This window comes from Anabrus simplex, chromosome 2 (genome assembly GCF_040414725.1).
Source record: "Anabrus simplex isolate iqAnaSimp1 chromosome 2, ASM4041472v1, whole genome shotgun sequence".
Taxonomy (NCBI): Eukaryota; Metazoa; Arthropoda; class Insecta; order Orthoptera; family Tettigoniidae; genus Anabrus; species Anabrus simplex.
Window position 1 is genome coordinate 709,070,554 of NC_090266.1, and position 22,315 is coordinate 709,092,868.

Sequence of the window (22,315 nt, forward strand, 5' to 3'; positions counted from 1 at the left end):
AATATCGTTTGCTGCAGCCCAACTAACGTGCACATGGTTATAGGGGTGCTATGCTATTACCCTGCAGGCGTACTGTACGGTACTAATGTTCAGTGAGCAGATTTTGCACACGATTCTGAATCCTAGCGAAATGGTATATCATCCGTTCGCAAAACATGACGTCTTGAAATCATGTAGCAACGTACTTTTACCATGAAACTATGTTCATGTGTCGTGCCATGTGACCGGGTATAACGAAGAGTGGAATCAATGCATACAACTAGGTAACAGTGCAGTAATTTATGTATTAAACACTGAACCGAATGGCGTATGTACTCTGCTCTCGTCGTACTACCAGGGCGTTTCCACCACCGTAGCGTAGCGGATGTGGTTAGGCGTTCGCGTAGCACTCGACGGAATGTGCTGGCGGCGGTTCGAATCGTGCGTCATTCAGATATTTTTGCATCGGTATGATGCTTGAAAACGTAAACAGAAACCCACGTTTGCCACATTCAAATAGGTGAATGACGCTCTTATTCATCTTGTGCCCTGCGCATACTCAGCTGGTTAGGGCCTGAATGTACTGTCATCTCTGCTGTCATTCGGCGTGTTTTACACAGAGGAATAAGTTGACATGCTCCTCATTTATGGGGAAGCAAGACAAAATGCGATGCGTGCGAGGCACTACGTCTGTACCAGGAACGGTATCCCGACATGCGACACCCGGCTGCTACGACATTCCGCCGTGTTGAAAAACGCCTAAGAACAACAGGCGTGATTTCCAACCAGCGACCAGTCCGCAATAGGCCCGTTACATCGCGTGAAACAGAAGAGGCCGTTCTGGAGGAAGCTCGTAATAATCCACACATCCGCACAAGGGCTACTGCACGACGAGTGAACACCAGCCAGCCGTCCGTCTGGCGAATACTGCATGAACATAAATTTCACCCATACCATCTTGAGCTACACCGAGAGCTCCATGGGCGGGATTTCGAAGCTCGAATGGAGTTTTGTCGGTGACTATTAGACAGTTTGGATAATGATGCAGCATTCGTATCGCATATCTTGCTCTCGGACGAATCGCGTTTCCACAATAATGGGAACGTCAATCGCCACAACATACACTATTGGAGTCCGGACAATCCTCACTGGGTGCGACAGGCGGCCCATCGAGTACGATGGGAAGTGAATATTTAGTGTGGAATCTTGGGAGATCGCCTGATTGGACCTTATTTCTTTGAGGGCCATTGGACGGGCCCACGCTACCTGCACTTTCTGCGTCAAGAACTCCCACTGCATCTGGAGGATGTGCCCTTGCAAGGTCGTTTGGCGATGTGGTTGCAACAGGATGAAGCTCCACCACATTCGACTTTGCCCGTTCGTAACCATCTGAACGAGGAACTGCCAGGGAAATGGATAGGACGAGGAGGCCCTGTTTCTCGGCCCACTAGATCACCGGATTTAACGCCGTTAGACTTCTTCTTGTGGGGACATTTGAAGAACTCATCACGGACGCCTGCCGAGCAGTTACACCTGGAATGCTCAGCGCGCAAGACGATCTATTGGACATCGGGCCCGAATGTGCATAAACCAAAACGGTCAACACATCGAGCATGTGCTGCGATAACACATTATCAGGGCAGTTGTGTTCCTATTATTTCCGGTCTGCTAACTAATCGGCCCTTCTTAGGGTTACAAACACATTCATTCACACACAATTAACATGAAAGCGGGTATTGAACTTACATTAACTTACATTACTTGCGGTACGTATTAAACAAATATTTCAAAAATTTGTAATCTTCGACCCGGATTCGAACTTCCCACCTGACATGCAAGCCCGCTCTGCCACCCCTTTACCAACTACACTGCGGTTCCGTATGGCGCAGTGGGTAGCTTATAGCAAGTGCTAATTTTACTGCAGTCACAATATCAATTTAATGTTTCGCCGGCGTGTCAGGTTCAAATGATCTAGAAGGCACACGCATGTCTTCCAGTATTTAACACGGGTATAACTTTACGGCGTCCTGTTATGGTGAGGCGATAAATACCAAGATACCCGCTTGTGTTGTCTGAGCATACAGGCAGGGCAGATGCTTTCAGGACGGAATGGATATTGTGGGTTGCATAAAACTACATTGAAAAGGGCGGCTGAATAACGCTATATATATACTAAATACAATATTTTCTACAGTATTTAAAAATATACAAACAAACTCTATTTTACGGCATCACCTTAATTATAACCCTTATTGTACTAACTGTCTGCCTCTGTGGTGCAGTGGTTAGTGTGATTAGCTGCCACCCCCGGAGGCCCGGGTTCGATTACCGGCTCTGCTACGAAATTTGAAAAGTGGTACGAGGGTTGGAACGTGGTCCACTCAGCCTCGGGAGGTCAACTGAGTAGAGGTGGGTTCGATTCCCACCTCAGCCATCCTGGAAGTGGTTCTCCGTGGTTTCTCACTTCTCCTCCAGACAAATGCCGGGATGGTACCTAACTTCAGGTCACGGCCGCTTCCTTCCCTCTTCCTTGTATATCCCTTCCAATCTTCCCATCCCCCTGCAAGGCCTCTGTTCAGCACAGCAGGTGAGGCAGCCTGGGCGAGGTACTGGCCATCCTCCCACGTTGTATCGCGACCCGGAGTCTGAAGCTCCAGGACACTGCCCTTGAGGCGGTAGAGGTGGGATCCCTCGCTGAGTCCGAGGAAAAAACCGACTCTGGAGGGTAAACAGATAAAGAAGAAGGAGAATAATAATAAAACGAAGAAGAAGAAGAAGAAGAAGAAGAATGATAAATATGGAATAATTTACTATGAAACAATGGATTTGTCCCTCATTTTCTTGGAATCACGCTTCACACTGACAATTTGTTCTTGGTGATGAACATTCTGAATATTTTATTTTCATCTTTCTGTCTCCGTTAAGGCATGTTTAACGAAATTATCTAAAGTAGCGATTCTGAAAATGGTATTTCCTTGGATGAAATGAGGACATACCGGTACTTGAAAAAAGAAGAACATTTACTCGACATCATTATTGCCAGAACTAGTGCAATTTATACGAATAGTGCTGACGATTCCGGTAACGTCCTGTACCGCTGAGCAATCATTCTCTTGTCTGCGGAAGGTGAAAACTTATCTTGGGTCTGTAATGAGGCAGGATCGTTTAAAAGCCATCTTCTCAATGACCACGGAGATGAATCACTGAAACTTGACCTTAATGCCATATGTGGTGAATTCATATGCAGGAACAAACTGAGGATGAGAACGTTTGCCGGTGAAAGTTAACGTAAGCTTCTTCAAATTTATTCATTTGCGTGTTTGTCCTGCCTAACTAATAACATTCCTATATTGTAATTCCCCCCCCCCCCTCACACACAGTAATATTTTCAAGTCGGCACCTCTGGCGCCAAAAAATAGATCCACCGTACGGCGATTGTTCTAACATAGAACACGTCACTTCCGCCATCAAATGGAAGGATGGATGTACTGAACGCATCTGGTGGTTTTCCACACTCTTGTACGTCTGGAATCAGATCTCAAATCAACCCTCGTGTCACCATTGAACATCACACTCCTCCATCATGGAATGGTCCAATGATGATGAACGAAGAGGGCCCATTTCCTTCAATGAGCTCGGTTCTCTTTGCAGATTGCGATGCTTTTGATAGACTTTCGGGCTGCTAGGATTCTTCAACGCACAGTTAGTCCATGTTGCACGGAAGAAGCCACATCTAAGAATCCTGGCAATTTATATTGATAACCTGCCAATCACAACTTTGAGGTACCAATTCTGGCTTTGAGCGGTAATAGGACGACGATCGATATAAGGGAACATGGTAGATGAGCCTTACAACCAAAACTGCGTCGATTCTAATATTGGCCGATAAATTTGAAACTAAAAATTCCATCCCCGTGGCTAATGATCACAAAATTAGCAGTCGCGTAAAACTATGAATTAAATCACTCCAGGAGTTCAGGTGGATAGGACTAAGTCCTATATAATTCATTGATGGTCCCTAAACTGATAAAATTAAAAGATCCCTGAGACTATAAGTAAACGGGACCGGTATCCTGGTTCATAGATATTCACCATTTGTATAACGTTTGTTTTAGATAAGCAAGGTCTCCTTCAGATTGAAAGATTCGATTAAGCTGACAGGACACAATACTCAGTTCTCAACCAAATCAGACTAAACCCCATGGCGGAACAGCCCCGTAGGGCCATGGCCCACTAAGCGACCGCTGCTCAGCCCGAGGACCTGCAGATTACGACGTGTCATGTGGTCTGCACGACGACTCCTCTCAGCAGTTTTTCTTGGCTTTCTACACTGGGACCGCTATCTCACCGTCAGATAGCTCCTTAATTGCAATAACGTAGGCTGAGTGGACCCCGAACAAGTCCTCGGATCCAGGAAAAAAACCCTGTTCTGGCCGGCGATCGAACTCTGGGCCTCCGGGTAAGAGGCAGACACGCTGCCCACACACCGCGGGGCAGGCTACTTAATTCTAAACACTGCGGACCAGATTCATCAACCACTGTTAAGAATCCGCTAGCGGAGTGTTAACATTTTAACGTTGTGTTATGGAAATGGCGTTTCACAAAATACTATAAGAAATTCGTTAACTAACGCGGCGTTAACGTTAACTACCAAGTCAACAGTGTGTAGCAATAAGATTATTTCGCTCTTCTGAATGGTATGGTGCTGGGCTTAAAGTTATTCATTTGTCAGCTTTCACCTGTACTCCTTTTGCGCGGATAAGAGGTATCATTTGAAATTGAACTTACTTGGTAGAATGAAATGGCGTATGGCTTTTAGTGCCGGGAGATCCCAGGACGGGTTCGGCTCACCAGGTGCATGTCTTTTGATTTGACACCCGTAAGCGACCTGCGCGTCGTGATGAGAATGAAATGATGATGAAGACAACACACACACACCCAGCCCCCATGCCAGGGAAAGTAACCAATGATGGTTAAAATTCCCGACCCTGCCGGGAATCGAACCCGGGACCGCCGTGACCAAAGGCCAGCACGTTAACTATTTAGCCATGGAGCCGGATAACTTACTTGGTGATAGGACGAGATAGCAAATTAGACCTCGGACAGAAGAAAATTTTAATGGAAAGTGACGGGGTCCGCCTCTGTGGTATAGTGGTTAGTGTGATTAGCTGCTACCCCCGGAGGCCCGGGTGCGTTTCCCAGCTCTGCTATGAAATTTGAAAAGTGTTACAAGGGCTGGAACGGGGTCCACTCAGCCTCGGGAGGTCGACTGAGTAGAGGTGGGTTCGATTCCCACCTCAGCCATCCTGGAAGTGGTTTTCCGTGGTTTCCCAAATCTCCTCCAGGCAAATGCACGGATGGTACCTAATTTACGGCCACGGCTGCTTCCTTCCCTCTTTCTTGTCTATCCCTTCCAATCTTCCCATCCCCCCACAAGGCCCCTGTTCAGCATAGCAGGTGAGGCCGCCTGGGCGAGGTACTGGTCATCCTCCCCAGTTGTATCCTCCGACCCAATGTCTCACGTTCCAGGACACTGCCCTTGAGGCGGAGGTGGGATCCCTCGCTGAGTCCGAGGGAAAAGCCAACCCAGGAGGGTAAATGGATTAAGGATCGAACATACATCGTGGCGTCCGATAAGCCCATTACCACTTAGAATGGACGTTAAACATTTAATACTAAGATTTCAATTTTTTAACCCAGCAAGCAAGCAATTTTGTAGTTTCACGTGACTATTAATATCGTGAACCCATCGTCTCCGTAAGACCTATCTGTGTCGGTGCGACGTAAAGCAAATTGTAACTAATTAATTTGCTAACTCGTTTCGTTTCACACCTTTTCCTTTTTCCTTTAGGGATTTACTATTGTCCCATCAAGATGTCTTATGGCTATTATTATTATTATTATTATTATTATTATTATTATTATTATTATTATTATTATTATTATTATTATTTAAAATAATAATTTTAATGCTTCGGCCACCGTGTGCAGGCATTTTGATCTGGCGTGATCTAGACTGCCCGTGCGTCAGTTTCGATGTTCTGTTTTACTCTTACCGAGCTCGAGAGCTGCAGTCGCTTAAGTGCGGCCAGTATCCAGTATTCGGGAGATAATAGGTTCGAACCCCACTGTCGGCATCCCTGAAAATGGTTTTCCGTGGTTTCCCATTTTCACACCAGGCAAATGCTGGGGCTGTACCTTAATTAAGGCCACGTCCGCTTCCTTCCCACTCCTAGCCCTTCCTTGTCCATCGTCGCCATAAGACCTATCTGTGTCGGTGCGACGTAAAGCAACTAGAAAAAAAAAACCTGTTTTACTCTACCAGAACGCAGAGTAAATTGGATCTGTTGTGGGCAGTCTATGACTGAGTTCTAATTTATTTTGTTGAGTAAACACCAAATGTGACACCAGAGATCTTTAACATGCCGACATCGTACGGCATGGCGAGTGTTTGAACCAGCGGTATTGGGATACGGAGGCCGACATTCTACCGCTGATCCACAGAGGAAATTATTATTATTATTATTATTATTATTATTATTATTATTATTATTATTATTATTATTACTGCACTCTATTTGCAGAGTGTTTCGCAGAAGGATCAAGAGTTCCATCTTCTCTGGCTCGCGTTATGTATTCAATCTGTTCATCAGCAAGTCTAATTGAAATGACAAAGCAACTCAAATTGGTCGCCTATTAAACGTGCTAACTTTGTAAACAGATATCTAGCCAAGCTGTCACATACAGCTCTTAACTGAGTAATTGAATGCGTATTTCAGTTATGATGCAAATTTATTCATTGATGACAATGAAGTTCTTATCAGGCGGTCTACGTAAGAGATACGGTCATTATCCGTGATATTGAGAAGATGACTTGCATGAATTGTTCATGCCTATTGACGCGTCGTTCCTAAGTCCCGTTTACCTAACTTTGGATAGGTTTACACCAAAAGAAGCATGGCACGGCTTATAATGGGCTGGACTGAAATGCTGGAGGGGCGTGATAGGCGAGTGACATTGTCATTGGCTTCTCATCAAGGTGTCCACGGCTCATATCCCGACAAATTCGTGGTATTTCGAACTGTCACGTCTCCGTGGTTCGGAATTCACGTAAGACAGGAGGTCCTGAGCCTATGGTCACGAAATTAACAGTCAAGTAAAACTGCAAGCTTGCTTGCTTGCTGGCTTGACATAATGGAAATCTTCATAATATTACATGTTTAACGTCGATTCTAATTGGTAATGAGCTTATTGTACGCCGCGATGTCGAAATTTTGTCCCATAGGAGTTGTTGACGGTGCCGGAAGTCAACAGCACGGAGTCGTCACATTTACACCCCCTCAAATACCACTGAGCTCAGCCGAGAACAAACCCACTACCCTGGAAACAGTAGGACAACGGCTAAACGCTCATTTACATTAGGTTAGTTTGTGGGGTAGTCACTAGGCCTAGAAGCTGTATATTATCCGACAAAAAGTATAGCAGGTGTTTACAGGCTAAGCTGTTAGTCTAGCGACGAATATGAAGCCACTTGTGTGTCGTGGGTGTAATCTCATTAAAACAGCATAACATTTTGAAAAAGAAATACAGTTTTCCGTATGTGCGGATATTTGTAGACATAATCGAACGCTATGGCCGAAGACGAAATGTTCTTACCGGAATGAGAGTACGTTAGAATCTGGACTGGAAGGAGAAGAAAGTTGGAGCATCCGCCAGCCATCAGAATTATCTGAAGAAGACTCAACTAAATGCAGGCACTTTTTGAGACTGACAACAGAGAATTTTGAACATATCCTGTAAGGCGGTTTCTCCTTCCTCACAACGTCAGAACACAGTTTTAATAATGTTATTTACTTTACGTCCCACTAACTACTTTTACGGTTTTCGGAGACGCCAAGGTGCCGAAATTTAGTCACGCAGGAGTTCTTTTACGTGCCCGTAAATCTACCGACACGAGGCTGTCGTATTTGAGCACCTTCAAATACCACCGGACTGAGCCACGATCGAACTTGCCAAGTTGGAGTCAGAAAGCCAGCGCATCAACCGTCTGAGCCACTCAGCCCGGCGAACACAGTTTTAAGAGATACATTATCAGCCCGCATAAATCCTGAGTTAACACTGTTTTCTTGCAACTGGAAACAGTCACAGGATTCTCAGGCGAATTTTTCAAGTTCCCGCAAGTTGTTGCCCGAAGTACTTGATGTAATTCATGAAAGTATTCAAGAACACGGGTTTCTGTTAATGTTGTCGTTTGGGTCATCAGTCCGTAGACTGGTTTGATGAAGCTCTCTATGCCAACCTATCCTGTTCTATCGTTTTCATCACCGGGCAAGTTGGTCGTGCGGTTAAGGTCACGCAGCTGTGAGCTTGCATCCGGGAGATAGTGGGTTCGAACCCCACTGTCGGCAGCCCTGAAGATGGTTTTCCGTGGTTTCTCATTTTCCCACCAGGCAAATGCTGGGGCTGTACCTTAATTAAGGCCATGGTCGCTTCCTTCCCACTCGTAGCCCTTTCCTATCCCATCGTCGCCATAAGATCTATCTGTGTCGATGAGACGTAAAGCAAATAGCAAAAAACTTCTTCATTTCAACGTAACTACTGCACCCTACATCTACTCTGATCTGTTTGCCATATTCATGACATGGTCTACCCCTACCGTTCTTACCTCCTTCACTTCCCTCGAAAACCGGGCGAGTTGGCCGTGCGCGTAGAGGCGCGCGGCTGTGAGCTTGCATCCGGGAGATAGTAGGTTCGAATCCCACTATCGGCAGTCCTGAAGATGGTTTTCCGTGGTTTCCCATTTTTTTTGCTATTGGCTTTACGTCGCACCGACACAGATAGGTTTTATGGCGACGATGGGATAGGAAAGGGCTAGGACTGGGAAGGAAGCGGCCGTGGCCTGTACAAGCTGACTGTACAAGTCCTGGGTATCTTAAGATGTGCCCTATCATTCTACATCATCTTCCGGTTTCTATTAATATTATAACACTTATTACATTCTGTTTTCCAGCTCATTGGCTGAATAGTAAAAGTCACGGGTCTTTGGTTCAGAGAGCCCTGAGTTCGATTCCTGTTCGGGCTGGAGATTTTAATGGCGTATGGTTAATTTCACCGACTATGGTTGTCCCAACAAACTCCTCTTCATATACATGGTGTCTCAGGAGGAATGGTCAATATTCAGTGAGATGAGAGGAACGATCATTTGAAGCAAGAAAACTTCAATTGCCTCAATTAATGTCACGGCCGCTACCATCCCAGTCCTAGCCCTTTTCCATCCTTCCATCGATGAAAACCTTCGATGTGTTAGTGCGACGTTAACCAAAAAGGAAAAAAGTAATGTGGGAACTCATCTAGAACGCTCGGTCCTTTCCTGTTTATGGCCACATTGATTACAAGCAAGCCAGAACAGACACTTCTTTCAGGATTGTACAATCCCGTTGTTTGCCTCTAGTTAAAAATGTGGAAACATGGAAAACCATTTCAAGTATGGTCGATGATAGAATTCGAAATCTTCCACGCTCCTGGGTACCATCATGCTCTGCACCACTCCAGCACTCAACGCGTTGAGTAGCTCTTTTTAAAAATATATTTTTAGACTTTTTTTCCTGATTTTTCATTTTCCTAATTCTTTCTTTGTTTTCCTTGTATTTTCTCTTCAAGGACGACACACACCCCCAGTCCCCGGGTCAGTGGAAATAACCAATTAAGGTTAAAATCCCCGCCCCGGCCGGGAATCGAACCCGGGGCCCCTGGAACCAAAGGCCAGCTCTGGTCGGTCAGTAGGGTTAAATCAGACGTCACCTAGATTACTAGATAAAATTCTAATCGAAACCGTTCGACGGGATGACTCTAGCCCCTAAAAATAAACAACGCCTAACAACAAAATCGAAGCAACATTCTCTTCACAAGGATGATGACCATTGTAGTTCTATCCCATAAATAAATAAATAAATAAATAAATAAATAAATAAATAAATAAATAAATAAATAAATAAATAAATAAATAATTGTTGTGTGTCCAACATCCCTACAGCAATTATTGGTCTTAAGGAACACTGGAGTAGGTCTACTGGTATAGTGTCATGAAAGGATGACAATTAACATGCCAGTAAAACTATCGACACATGTGCCACTTATAGCCCATACAATGCCAGCTGACTACGCCAGGATTCGAGTCCACAATCTAGAGTGTAGGAAGCTTTGCAACTCAGCCGTTCCACCTTCTAAATAAAAACAATAAAATTATATAATCATCATCATCATCTGTTTACCCTCCAGGTTCGGTTTTTCCCTCGGACTTAGCGAGGGATCCCACCTCTACCGCCTCAAGGGCAGTGTCCTGGAGCTTCAGACTCTTGGTCGGGGGATACAACTGGGGAGTATGACCAGAACCTCGCCCAGGCGGCCTCACCTGCAATGTTGAACAGGGGCCTTGTGGAGGGATGGGAAGATTGGAAGGGATAGGCAAGGAAGAGGGAAGGAAGCGGCCGTGGCCTTAAGTTAGGTACCATCCCGGCATTCGCCTGGAGGAGAAGTGGGAAACCACGGAAAACCACTTCCAGGATGGCTGAGGTGGGAATCGAACCCACCTCTACTCAGTTGACCTCCCGAGGCTGAGTGGACCCCGTTCCAGCCCTCGTACCACTTTTCAAATTTCGCGGCAGAGCCGGGAATCGAACCCGGACCTCCGGGGGTGGCAGCTAATCACGCTAACCACTACACCACAGAGGCGGACAAATTATATAATAATGATTGAAAATCTAAGATTGTGAAAATATTGTAAAATATGCAGTATTGTCACTTATTCATCCGTCTCTGTGGTGTAGTGGTTAGTGTGATTAGCTGTCACACCCTGAGGTCCGGGTTCGATTTCCGGCTCTGCCACGAAATTTGAAAAGTGGTACGGGGGCTGGAACGGGGTTCACTCAGCCTCGCGAGGTCAACTGAGTAGAGGTGGGTTCGATTCCCACCTCAGCCATCCTGGAAGTGGTTTTTCGTGGTTTCCCACTTCTCCTCCAGGCAAATGCCGGGATGGTACTTAACTTAAGGCCACGGCTGCTTCCTTCCCTCTTCCCCCGCAAGGCCCCTGTTCAGCACAGCAGGTGAGGCTGCCTGCGCGAGGTACTGGTCATCCTCCCCAGTTGTATCCCCCGACCCAGAGTCTGAAGCTCCAGGACACTGCCATTGAGGCGGTAGAGGTGGGATCCCTCGCTGAGTCCGAGGGAAAAACCAACCCTGGAGGGTAAACAGATAAAGAATAAGAAGGAGAAGAAGAAGAAGAAGTCACTTTAGCTTCCACTCTTGATATGATGGTAGAGCGTCGGCCACTGGATCCCAAGACCGTGAGTTCAAACCTGGTAGAGGGAAGTCGGATTTTTGAATGGCGGAAAAAGGCCCATTCAACGCTCCATGTTGTACGATGTCGGCATGTAAAAGATCTCTGGTGACACATTTGGCGTCTGCCCGACAGCATTATTTCAGACTCAGCCACAGGTCGTCCAGCAGAGATCCTGTTTACTCTGCCATCTCGTAGAGTGAAACGGAACGTCGAAATTGACGCGCAGGTAACCCACATGGTGTCAAATTAAAATGCCTGCCCACAGTACCTGAGGCCATAATATCACTATTGTCCGACTTCTTAGCTGAATGGTCAGCATTGAGGCCTTCGGTTCAGAAGGTCCAGGGTTTGATTCCCGGCCGGTTCGGGGATTTTAATCGCGTTTGAATAATTCTTCTGCCTCGGCGACTGGGTATTTGTATTTGTTCCAACACTTTTGTCTTCATATTCAGACAACACACTACACAACTAATCACCACAGAGACACGCAATAGTGATTACATCCCTCCATATAGGGTTGGCGTCAGGAAGGACATACGGCCGTAAAACAGGGCCAAATCAACATGTGCGCCGCGACCTCACAGGTGTGGGAAAAGCGGTAGAAAAAGATTTTTATTATTATTATTATTATTATTATTATTATTATTATTATTCTCTCCATACGGAAGTTCTACCTCTACTATAGGGCAATAGACACAAGGAAATAATGGTCGCCAGCAAGAGGTGAACTTTGATTATCATCCACAGAAAAAGGAAGTGGTTAAGCTATGATAATTAAAGATAATGTTGACTAAAACTCGTGGCTTAGTCCATTTACATTCTGTTGTCAACAACAAAGAAGTCAATCAGATAGGAACAAGTTTAGTTTGATGATTATTTTGAAATCGTTTCCTCGTAAGGCGTGACATTATAAACGACACACCTACAGTCGTAGCCGTGCACGTGAATTTCATAAAGAATGACTGCCGAGTTCCCCATTTACGGCGAATTTCGGCGGCTGTCGTGAATCTTTTCCTCTAATTTCTCCTGAATTAACTACAGACAAATGCTTTGATAATAAGTTTCTGGAAGATGATGGCAATAATAATAATAATAATAATAATAATAATAATAATAATAATAATAATAATAATAATAATAATAATAATAATAATAATACCGAGCTCGATAGCTGCAGTCGCTTAAGTGCAGCCAGTATCCAGTATTCGGGAGATAGTAGGTTCGAAACCCACTGTCGGCAGCCCTGAAAATGGTTTTCCGTGGTTTACCATTTTCACTCTGTGTCGGTGCGACGTAAAGCAACTAGCAAATAATAATAATAATAATAATATAGGTTTTGCGTCCCACTCAATATTTTTACTGTTTCCGGTGACGCCGAGGTGTCGGAATTGTGTCCCGCAGATGTTTTTTTTTTACGTGGCGATAAATCCACTGAAACGAGGATGGCGTATTTGAGGATCGTTAAATACCACCGGATTGAGCTGGGATCGAACCCGCCAACTTGAGCTCAGAATGCCAGCATTCTACGGTCTGAGCTACTCAGCTCGGTAATAACAATAATACTGTGTGTTTAACGTAACTTTCTCTATTCCCGATATTAAGAGCTCCCAAAGTGCCGGAATAGTATCCTTAAAATTAATTCTTTAATGAGGCAGTATATTTAACCACTTAGAATGTTATCCCGCTACCCAATATAGACACTTTCCTCAATTTTGAATCAAATTAATTACTTTTACACATGGCACTTATCAAACAACACAAATACAATATTCTTATACACACAAAATCTTAGTGTCTTTGTATGGAAGACACAGCATCAAACTTCATATATCCCATCTCGTGCTATGGTGTTACGTAATAGCAAAATATTTCTCGTCTTACACTTCAGTGTACGTTTGTTCAATCCATACTCGCGTTGTCCTCTTGTATGAGGAAGGTGACAAGGAGCCTTTTGGGACAATTTGTAGCGAATGTTTTCATTGAATCTGGCTCTAAGAGCATATGAATGCAACATTCTTCTGACAAAATGTAGATAAACTTCTGTGTATTAACTAGCCAAGGAAACTGTAATAATCTTCTCTTTCCTTTCGACTGTGCTCATACTCAAGGACTTAAAAATGTTGAGCCATAACTTTTTCGTGTCAAGAGACATATATGGCGCTGAAGACCCTGCTATAACTCGCCACTAAATAGAAAACAAAAAAGACTCTCTGCGAAGTAATCGTGATTTGAGTGTGACATGAAAAGAGCTGCTGACATTGACATTAAAGGTAACTTAGTATTACTTACGTGCATAGGCTCGCACCGTGACCAGATGGAGGACGTCATGTCAGGCTCAAGAAAACTGTGCGCTGGGCAGGACGTGTTTGCGGACTACTGGCTCTCCAGTGAGTGCCGTCTTTCCTTATCGTGTGAGCGGTACCACTTTCGCTCTTGCCACCAAAGTGGGACGTGGAAGGGAAGAGGGCGGAGCTACCGAGCCTTTTGGCACTTTCACTGCTATTCGTTCAAGGCTCAGGACAGATTTTCACATGTTCATTCTCTATCTGCTTCACAACAAACACCATTCAAGTACTGTATATTATTCTTTATGAAACACTCAGCTTGGAGGGGAAGGGCAATTGATACTGGAGTAAAACTCCAATGCCATTAGCCAGTAGCGTATGCACACTTTCTTCCGTCGTATCTGATTATTACTGCGTTAAGTTAGCCCATGAAGTCACTATCATTTAAAATATCCTAGCGTAATAACTATTTAAGGTCGATTTGTTTCCATAGCATTATTATTCTTGTTAATAATAATAATAATAATAATAATAATAATAATAATAATAATAATAATAATATATTTTTTTACAATTGGCTTTATTTCGCACCAACACAGATAGGCATTCTGGCGACAGTGAGACAGGAAAGGGCTGAGAGTAGGAAGAAAGCGGCCGTGGCCTTAATAAAGGCAAAGCCCCAGCATTTGCCTGGTGTGAAAATGGGAAACCATGGGAACCTATCTTCAATGCTGCCGACAGTGGGGATCGAACCCACTATCTCCCAAATGCAAGCCAATAACCGCGCGCCCCTAACCACACGGCCAACTCACTCGGCAATAATGATAATAATAATAATAATAATAATAATAATAATAATAATAATAATAATAATAATAATAATAATAATAATGGGGTTAGGTTTACGTCATATTAGCCACTTTAATGGCTTTAAGAGACGTCGGGCTGCGCAATCCTGTCTTGCAGGAATTATTTACGTGCCAGTAAATTTACTAACAAGAGGCTGGCGTATTCGTGCATTTTCAAATACCACCGTACTGAGCCGGATTTGAACCTACCATCTTGGGCTCACGAAACCTGTGTTCTACAGTCTGAGCCACTCAGCCCGGCTGTATTATTATTATTATTATTATTATTATTATTATTATTATTATTATTATTATTATTATTAAAGCAGTAATTGCTCCTATCTATTAGAAAGGGAACACTGGGGATTGCAACAACTATTGAAGTCTCTCATGATCAGTATACCAGGCAAAGTCTTCACTGGGATTTTGGAAGGAAGGGTGCGATCAGTGGATGAGAGGAAATGCTATGAAAACCGGTGTGGTTTCAGACCACACAGGGCCTGTCAGGATCAGATATTTAGTATGCACCAGGTAATTGGAAAATGCTATTGAAGGAAACAGACACTTATGTTTATATTTAGTAGATCTAGAGATGTCATATGACAGAGTACCGAGAGAAAAGATGTTCGCAATATTGGGGCAATATGAAATTAAAGCAGTGGCGTGCGGTGAACATATTCATTACCCCAGCTGCAAATGAGTTTTAAAAATACCATTTTATAAGGCTGCATTTTTCGTGGAAAGATCTACATGAGAAAGATCTTTCAAGAATATTTTCAACCACACGCTCGCACATACTTCCAAATTGATATTCACGGCAGTGACGACACCATCATAACTTAATCTATAGCAGATTTTAAACAATGTACTTGCAGTTTCATCCGGTGACTCTTCGTGATAGTACAGTCATGGTTTTCACAAAAATACACTGGGGCTAACTATTTGTTTTCTACCTAAAAAGCTTAATCTAAACTAATAAGCAAAATTTAATTGGTATTTTACCGTCGTTGAAGTTTTATAGTTTCACCCGTATAGTGAGTGTACGTGCATCAACGACACACGAGGGAAAAAATTTGTTACGACGTATAACACACGTTATATTCATGAAGAATGCCACAGAACTCGCGAAACCTTCACCTATAATCCAAGAAGAACACTACAAAAATTCACTATATACCACCATCACAGACAACCATTCGCGCTTCACGCTGTGTTCATGCTGGGCAACCTAAATATTTTTCTGCGGCTATCGGAACACACTCTACACGTGCCATCAATGAATTGCTCGAAGAAACTGTATACATGCCAAAACCCAAGGCTAAAATATGTTCTGCTATATTACAATTGATTTCATATACTGGCTCTATTTTATTAGCAAGACGATGTGCAAGTGGGCTATACTGTTAAGATGTTGATACTTTTCTTGCATTCTCGTGTGTAGCGCTGAAGACTTCGAGTGTCAAGTATTAAAACTAACACCCCTTACCTAAGCTAGCTGGCCTGTCGCCGTACATTACTGTCGGGGGAGGGGCCACAGCTCCGTCTCGAGGGAAATTCAAGTGCATGCGTCACTCAAGCGACCTTAAATTACGCTGGGGGTAGCTCTCTATCGCGCCGGCAAGGAAACCCAGCTCGCTGGAGAGGCCGAACTGCGGTAGTGCGAGCGGATAGTCTAGACAGCTGTACTTGGCTTGGCTTAGATGTTTGCAGTTTTTTAAAACATTACGGTATATAACGCGTTCTAAGGAATAATTAGAAAATGTTAATAGGAAGTTCTTTACCCCAGAAGCGCTGGGGTAGATGGGTTTCAGTGCACGCCATTGAAATTAAGGGTAGATTACTGAAATCAATCAAAGGCATTTATGTTGACAATTGGGCTGCAGTGAGAATTAATTGTAGAATGAGTTCTTCGTTCAATGTACTTGCAGGGGTTAGGCAAGTCGTATATTATTTCACCTTTGTTGTTCATAGTTTACATTGATCATCTGCTGATAGATATAAAGTGGCAGGGAGGGATTCAGTTAGGTGAAAATGTAGTAAGCAGTCTAGCCTACGCCGAGCTCGATAGCTGCAGTCGCTAAGTGCGGCTAGTATCCAGTATTCGGGAGATAGTAGGTTCGAACCCCACTGTCGGCAGCCCTGAAAATGGTTTTCCATGGTTTCCCATTTTCACACCAGGCAAATGCTGGGGCTGTACCTTAATTAAGGCCACGGCCGCTTCCTTCCAACTCCTAGCCCTTCCCTGTCCCATCGTCGCCATAAGACCTATCTGTGTCGGTGCGACGTAAAACAACTAGCAAAAAAAAAAAAAAAAAAAAGTCTAGCCTATGCTGACGACTTGGTCTTAATGATAGATTTTACTGAAAGCATGCAATCTAATATCTTGGAACTTGAAAATAGGTGCAATGACTAAGGTGCGAAAATTGGCCTTTCCAAGACTAAATTGATGTCAGTAGGTAAGGAATCCAAGAGAACTGAATGTCAAGTTGGGAATACAAAGCTGGAACAGGTAGATAGGCTAATTTCAAGTATTTAGGATGTACATTATGTTCTGGGGGGCGTAATTAGTACAGTGGCTTAGCTGCTGGCTTCCCATCCGGAAGGCTGAAGTTCGAATCCCGGTCAATTCTAGGTGGAAATTTTCATCTCAAGAATCACGTGACGTCAGGAAGGGCATCCGGTCTTAAACCCCCGGCCAAAACCGAAATGAGTCTAGGTGGCTCTAGCGACCACAGAAACATCTGGGATAAGGTGAGGAAAGTTTTATTTAGGATGTATGTTCTCCCAGGATGGTTGTATGTGTGCAGCAAAGCCAATGCAGTGAGCTCGCAGTTGCGATCAGCAGTATTCTGTAAGAAGGAAGTCAGCTCCCGGACGAAACTATCTGTATATCGGTCTGTTTACAGACCAACTTTGCTCTAAGCTGGGTGGACTTGGGATATCTTATTCGTAATTTAGAAGTAACAAAAATAAAGTAGCAAAAATGATTGCTGGTACAAACACGTGGGAATAATGGCAGGACGTACTCTGAATGAGGATATTAAGGATAAGTTAATAATTAACTCGATTCATGAAACAGTACATATAAACCGGCTTCGGTGTGGGGGTCATGTGAGGCGAATGGAGGTAGATCGGTTGAAAATCCACAGCCTGTTTCCAGTCATTCAACTGGATCAGAAATGGAATGAATGAAGCCCCATCTAGCGGCGAGGATAGGAATTGTGCCGGCTGCCGAAGCCTGTCGCACTCCTCTGGGGCAGTGATTAATGAATGACAGATGAAATGAAATGGTACTGGAGTGTGTTGCTGGAATGAAATATGACAGGGTAAACCGGAGTACCCGGAGAAAACCTGTACCGCCTCCCATTTTTCCAGCACAAATCTCACATGGAGAGACCGGGATTTGAACCACTGAACCCAGCGGTGAGAGGCCGGCGCGCTGTAGCCTGAGCCATGGAGACTCTCAGGAAGATAAGTTACCTAGGAGAATAATTGACACTGTTACGGAGGGTAAGAGAAGTAGAGGGAGACCAAAACGACAATAGTTAGGCCTAGACTCATTTTCTAACGATTTAAAGATAAGATGTAGAGAATTAAACGAGGCCAGTCAACTAATTACAAATAGAGATTTGTGGCGGCGATTAGTACATTCACAGAGGTTGCAGACTGAACGCTGGAAGAAGTTACATTCTATAATGAAGATGTATGTATTCTATGTCCCGGTCTAGAAAGCCAAGAATAACGGCCGAGAGGATTCGTCGTGCTGACCACACGACACCTCGTAATCTGCAGGCCCTCGGGCTGAGCAGCGGTCGCTTGGTAGGCCAAGGCCCTTCAAGGGCTGTAGTGCCATGGGGTTTGGTTTGGATTGTAATTCCCTTTCCAAATTCCTCTTTGATTTCCTTTACAGCCTGTTCTATATAAACACTGTAAAGGGGAGGGAACGAACTGTAGCCTTGCCTCAGACCTTTCCGGATTGTTGCTTCTTTTTCATAACCCTCAGTTCTTATCACTGCTGATTGATTTTTGTACAGATTGTAGATAATCCTTCTTTTTCGTATCCGATTCCGATCACCTTCAGAATCTCAAACAGCTTAGTCCAGTTAACATTATGGAATGCCATATCTAGATCTACGAATGCTATGTGCGTGGACATGTCCTTCTTAATTCTATCCTCTGTGATCAGACGTAAAGCCAGGATTGCTTAATTAACCAGACAAAGTTAAATTCCCCGATCCGACCGGGAATCAATCCCGAGGCCCTCTGAAGCGAAGGTCACTGCGTTGACAATTCAGCCAAGTGACCGGACTTTATTCATTTCTAAATACTTCATTCATAACAGCTTGTGTCATCGTTATAGTGTAGACATTGTCAATAACAAGGTACACGACTCTGTTCTACACTGATCTCTCTGAATTACGTATGATTATTCAGGAGAAGAGCAATGTATGGTTTACGTATTCAAGGGAAAAGCGATACCTTCTACCTGAACTTGTTTCACGGCTGACAGAAATATAATTCTCATGTTGTCTTAGAAAATACTATATTGTAATATGAGGATAATTTCCATTCCAGATTTGCTTCGTACAAGTGTGTTCTCGTTAAGGTTAACGAAGAATTGATTCTGCCTGCTTTTACAATAAGTAAAATATTCGAGATAACACAGCTAGATTCTGGGTCATTTTTATTACAATATGATCTTTGAATTAATTTCAGGTCAATGACGTACAGTATATGGAAATTACGAGACTAGGAAAGTATCTGAAACTATGTTCATGGGCTTGTAATCATTTGTCGACTGTCTGCTGGTCGGCCAGTCACCAAAGCGATGGTACCTCTAAGGCTGTATGTTGTTTTCATCCGATATTATCTTCAGTATAAATCCACGCAAAGGTTGCCAAGCCGAGGAAAGGCAGGCTTGATTTTTCTAGTAGGTCGTGGCTGATGATGATGATGATGATAATGCTTATTGTTTAAAGGGGCCTGACATCTAGATCATCAGCCCCTAATGGTACGAAATGAGACAAAATGCAATGACAATTCAAAAGTACAAAATTCATCCACTGACCAGAATTGAAAACTTAACGATGAAGAATGAATGGATGAATATGAATTTAAAACAATCAGTGAATCCGACCCGCAATGCCTCACCATCCCAGAAACTATATTACTGACCAAGGGACTGCTCCCAAAGCACAATCCTTAATCGATGATGCTTGTCTAAAGGGGTTCAAATTCCAGGTCAACAGTCCCTCATAATGGTAATTATCGCCGGTAAAGTGGAACCATGGCATTTCTCAATTTGCGGTACTAATCAAAAGTAGCGTAAACTCACGGTGTTCCAAACGTTATGGCACTACTCACACGTATTTTACGTCGCACAGGTAACGCAGACATATGGTGTTTCTCACATAATGGCGCCATTCGTAGGCAACGCAAACCCATGGTGCATCTCACATAGGTGTACTAATCACAGGAACTCGTACTATCCCATGATGTTCCTCAGATAATGGGTACAAATCACAGGCAACGCAGAACAACGGCGTCGCTCATAAAGTGGTACTAATCACAGGCAATGCCCGGACCCGTGGTGTTTCTCACATAATGGGTACAAATCACAGGCAACGTAAGCCCGTGATGTTCCTCATGTTGTGGTACTAATCACAGTTACTGGAAACCCACAGTGAAGCGCTTTCTGCTGCTACTGGTCACAATTCTATTGTGTACCTAACATAGTGGTACTACTCGCAAGTAAAGGCGACCCATGGTGTTCCCTGCGTGATGTTACTAATCACAAGTAGTTTTATGGTTCTAATTCAATCATCCCTTGGTCACCCCTTTTAGACGCCTCTTATGACAGGCAGGGGATACTGTGGGTGTCTTCTTCGTCTGCGACCCCCACCCTCAGTGGGGGGTCATGACTGAGTAACCCATGAGGAATTCGAGACATGTATACCGAGAAAGTGGCCATGCGGTTAGGGGCGCTCAGCTGTAAACTTGCATTCGGGAGATAGAGTGTTCGATCTGCACTGTCGGCAGCCCTGAGGATGTTTTGCCGTGGTTTCCCTATTTTCAAACCAGGCAAATGTTGGGGCTGTAGCTTAATTAAAGTCACGTCGGCTTCCATCCCTCTCCTAGCCCTTTCTAATCACATCGTCGCTACGAGACCTATCTGTGTCAGTGCGACGTAAAGGAAATTTTAAAAAAAGTATAAAAGAGTCTTCGACTTCTGAAGAGGTTTGTAGCTCTGGTTTTAATTCATCATTCTACAGAACTGAGTGAAGCCTAACATGGTCAGTTCGTGGAAGACGAAGGTAGCTAGGTAGCTTCCTTAATGGAAGAATAGAGCATATATTATAGAAAGCGGGGTTAAAAAGCAGGTCCTGCCTGTGAAGGCTAGAAACTTTCCTTCTTACAAATCACAAACACTTCACTGGGCCTCTAGGACTGGGTATGGCATTAATAGGAACAGACGATAGAATGTGCAGGCCTTTTTAAAGCAAGTTCGGCGACCAGAGGGACGGTCACTCCACTTCTCACCAACCGTTAAGACTAACTGAAGATATCACGAAATGCTTTAACGACAACAGATATACATGAGTCTGTTTTTTTGACGTCACTAGGGCGTTCGATAAGGTCTGGCATGATGGACTAGTATTCAAGTTAAGATCCCTTGGCTTCCCCGGGTATTTAACACCACTAATCGCAAGTTACCTCAGCGAACGTAGCTTCCAAATTTCAGTAACTAAGGAGCTATCAACGGCCCGCCCCATCACAGCCGGAGTACCGCAAGGTGGGATAATCTCACCCGTGCTGTTCAAAATCTACACATCCGACATGCCAGAATCACCGAACTTACATGCTGACGACACAGCTCTGTCCGCGATCCCGTGGCAGGCCCCCGGAGTAGAGCAACAACACCTTTTTTAAATTACCAGACCTCCTGCCATTCTTAAATCTCTGGCAGTACCGTGATATTTTATTTTTAATTTTATTTTTAATATATAAAAATTAAATATATGCAAATATTATTACAAGTACAAACTGAAAATCAGACAGCAATACTGTATGAGAGAGGGAGTTTGTGGTTTTTAAACATATATCAATATATCATAACTGCACTATGGAAATGTGTGAGTAGAAACAAACAAATTAAAACAATTTTAGAATTATTCCGCAAACATAACGTTTATAAGTTTGCATCGAAACAAATTAAAATGTAACACATGAGAACATCAAGTTGTTCACAGAATAATTGAACTGGAAAAAGAAGGAATATCACTTTTCCCCTTTACACACCAGGAGCAAAGAAAGCATCCCTGTCATCATCGTTATCCAAATCATTTAGCAGTACACAGTTATACAGTTGTGCTAACACAAAACACTCTTCACATTAACATAAAATTGACAGATGTTACACAAAACATATAACAGAAAGGCACTTCAGAATTTAAAAAAAGATGTGTTCCAAAAGCTTCTTGAAGACACTTGTGTCTGACCATCTTCCAGCGTTCTTTCCTGAGATGATCCAGAAATCCAGGTAATGTCGCACTTGTATGCTGAGTGTAGGCCTTGATATTGTAGTGAGTGGCTCCAGCTGTTATCCATATGCAAGCGTTTGCGCTCTCGTTCCGTCCGTGATTTAGTTCCAGATTCAGTATCTCTCTCACTCTGTCACTGGTTGTTGTTGTCCCTGATATCCTGTAGATAGCGTTTAGCGTCCATCTCCAAACTAGTGCCGCATTGTCGCATGTAGTAACTCGATGCACAAGATTGTCCGTCTTATGACATACCAGGTATTTGTCATCAGATACTTCTCCATGCCCTTTCAGTTTCTCACCTGTCGGGATGATTTTATTTGTGTA

At 43.7% G+C, this 22,315-nt stretch overlaps 1 protein-coding gene across 1 annotated transcript in view; it reads right to left on the reverse strand.

Annotated features, from left to right (window-relative positions):
• Alas (5-aminolevulinate synthase) overlaps positions 1 to 13,737 on the reverse strand; it is a 164,031-nt gene extending 150,294 nt beyond the window's left edge. Inside the window, exon 1 of the mRNA XM_067141326.2 lies at positions 13,607 to 13,737. Coding sequence (XP_066997427.2) covers positions 13,607 to 13,645 — 39 coding nt within the window. The 5' untranslated portion in view covers positions 13,646 to 13,737. The remainder of the gene's footprint in view (positions 1 to 13,606) is intronic.
• Positions 13,738 to 22,315: the final 8,578 nt, after the last annotated feature.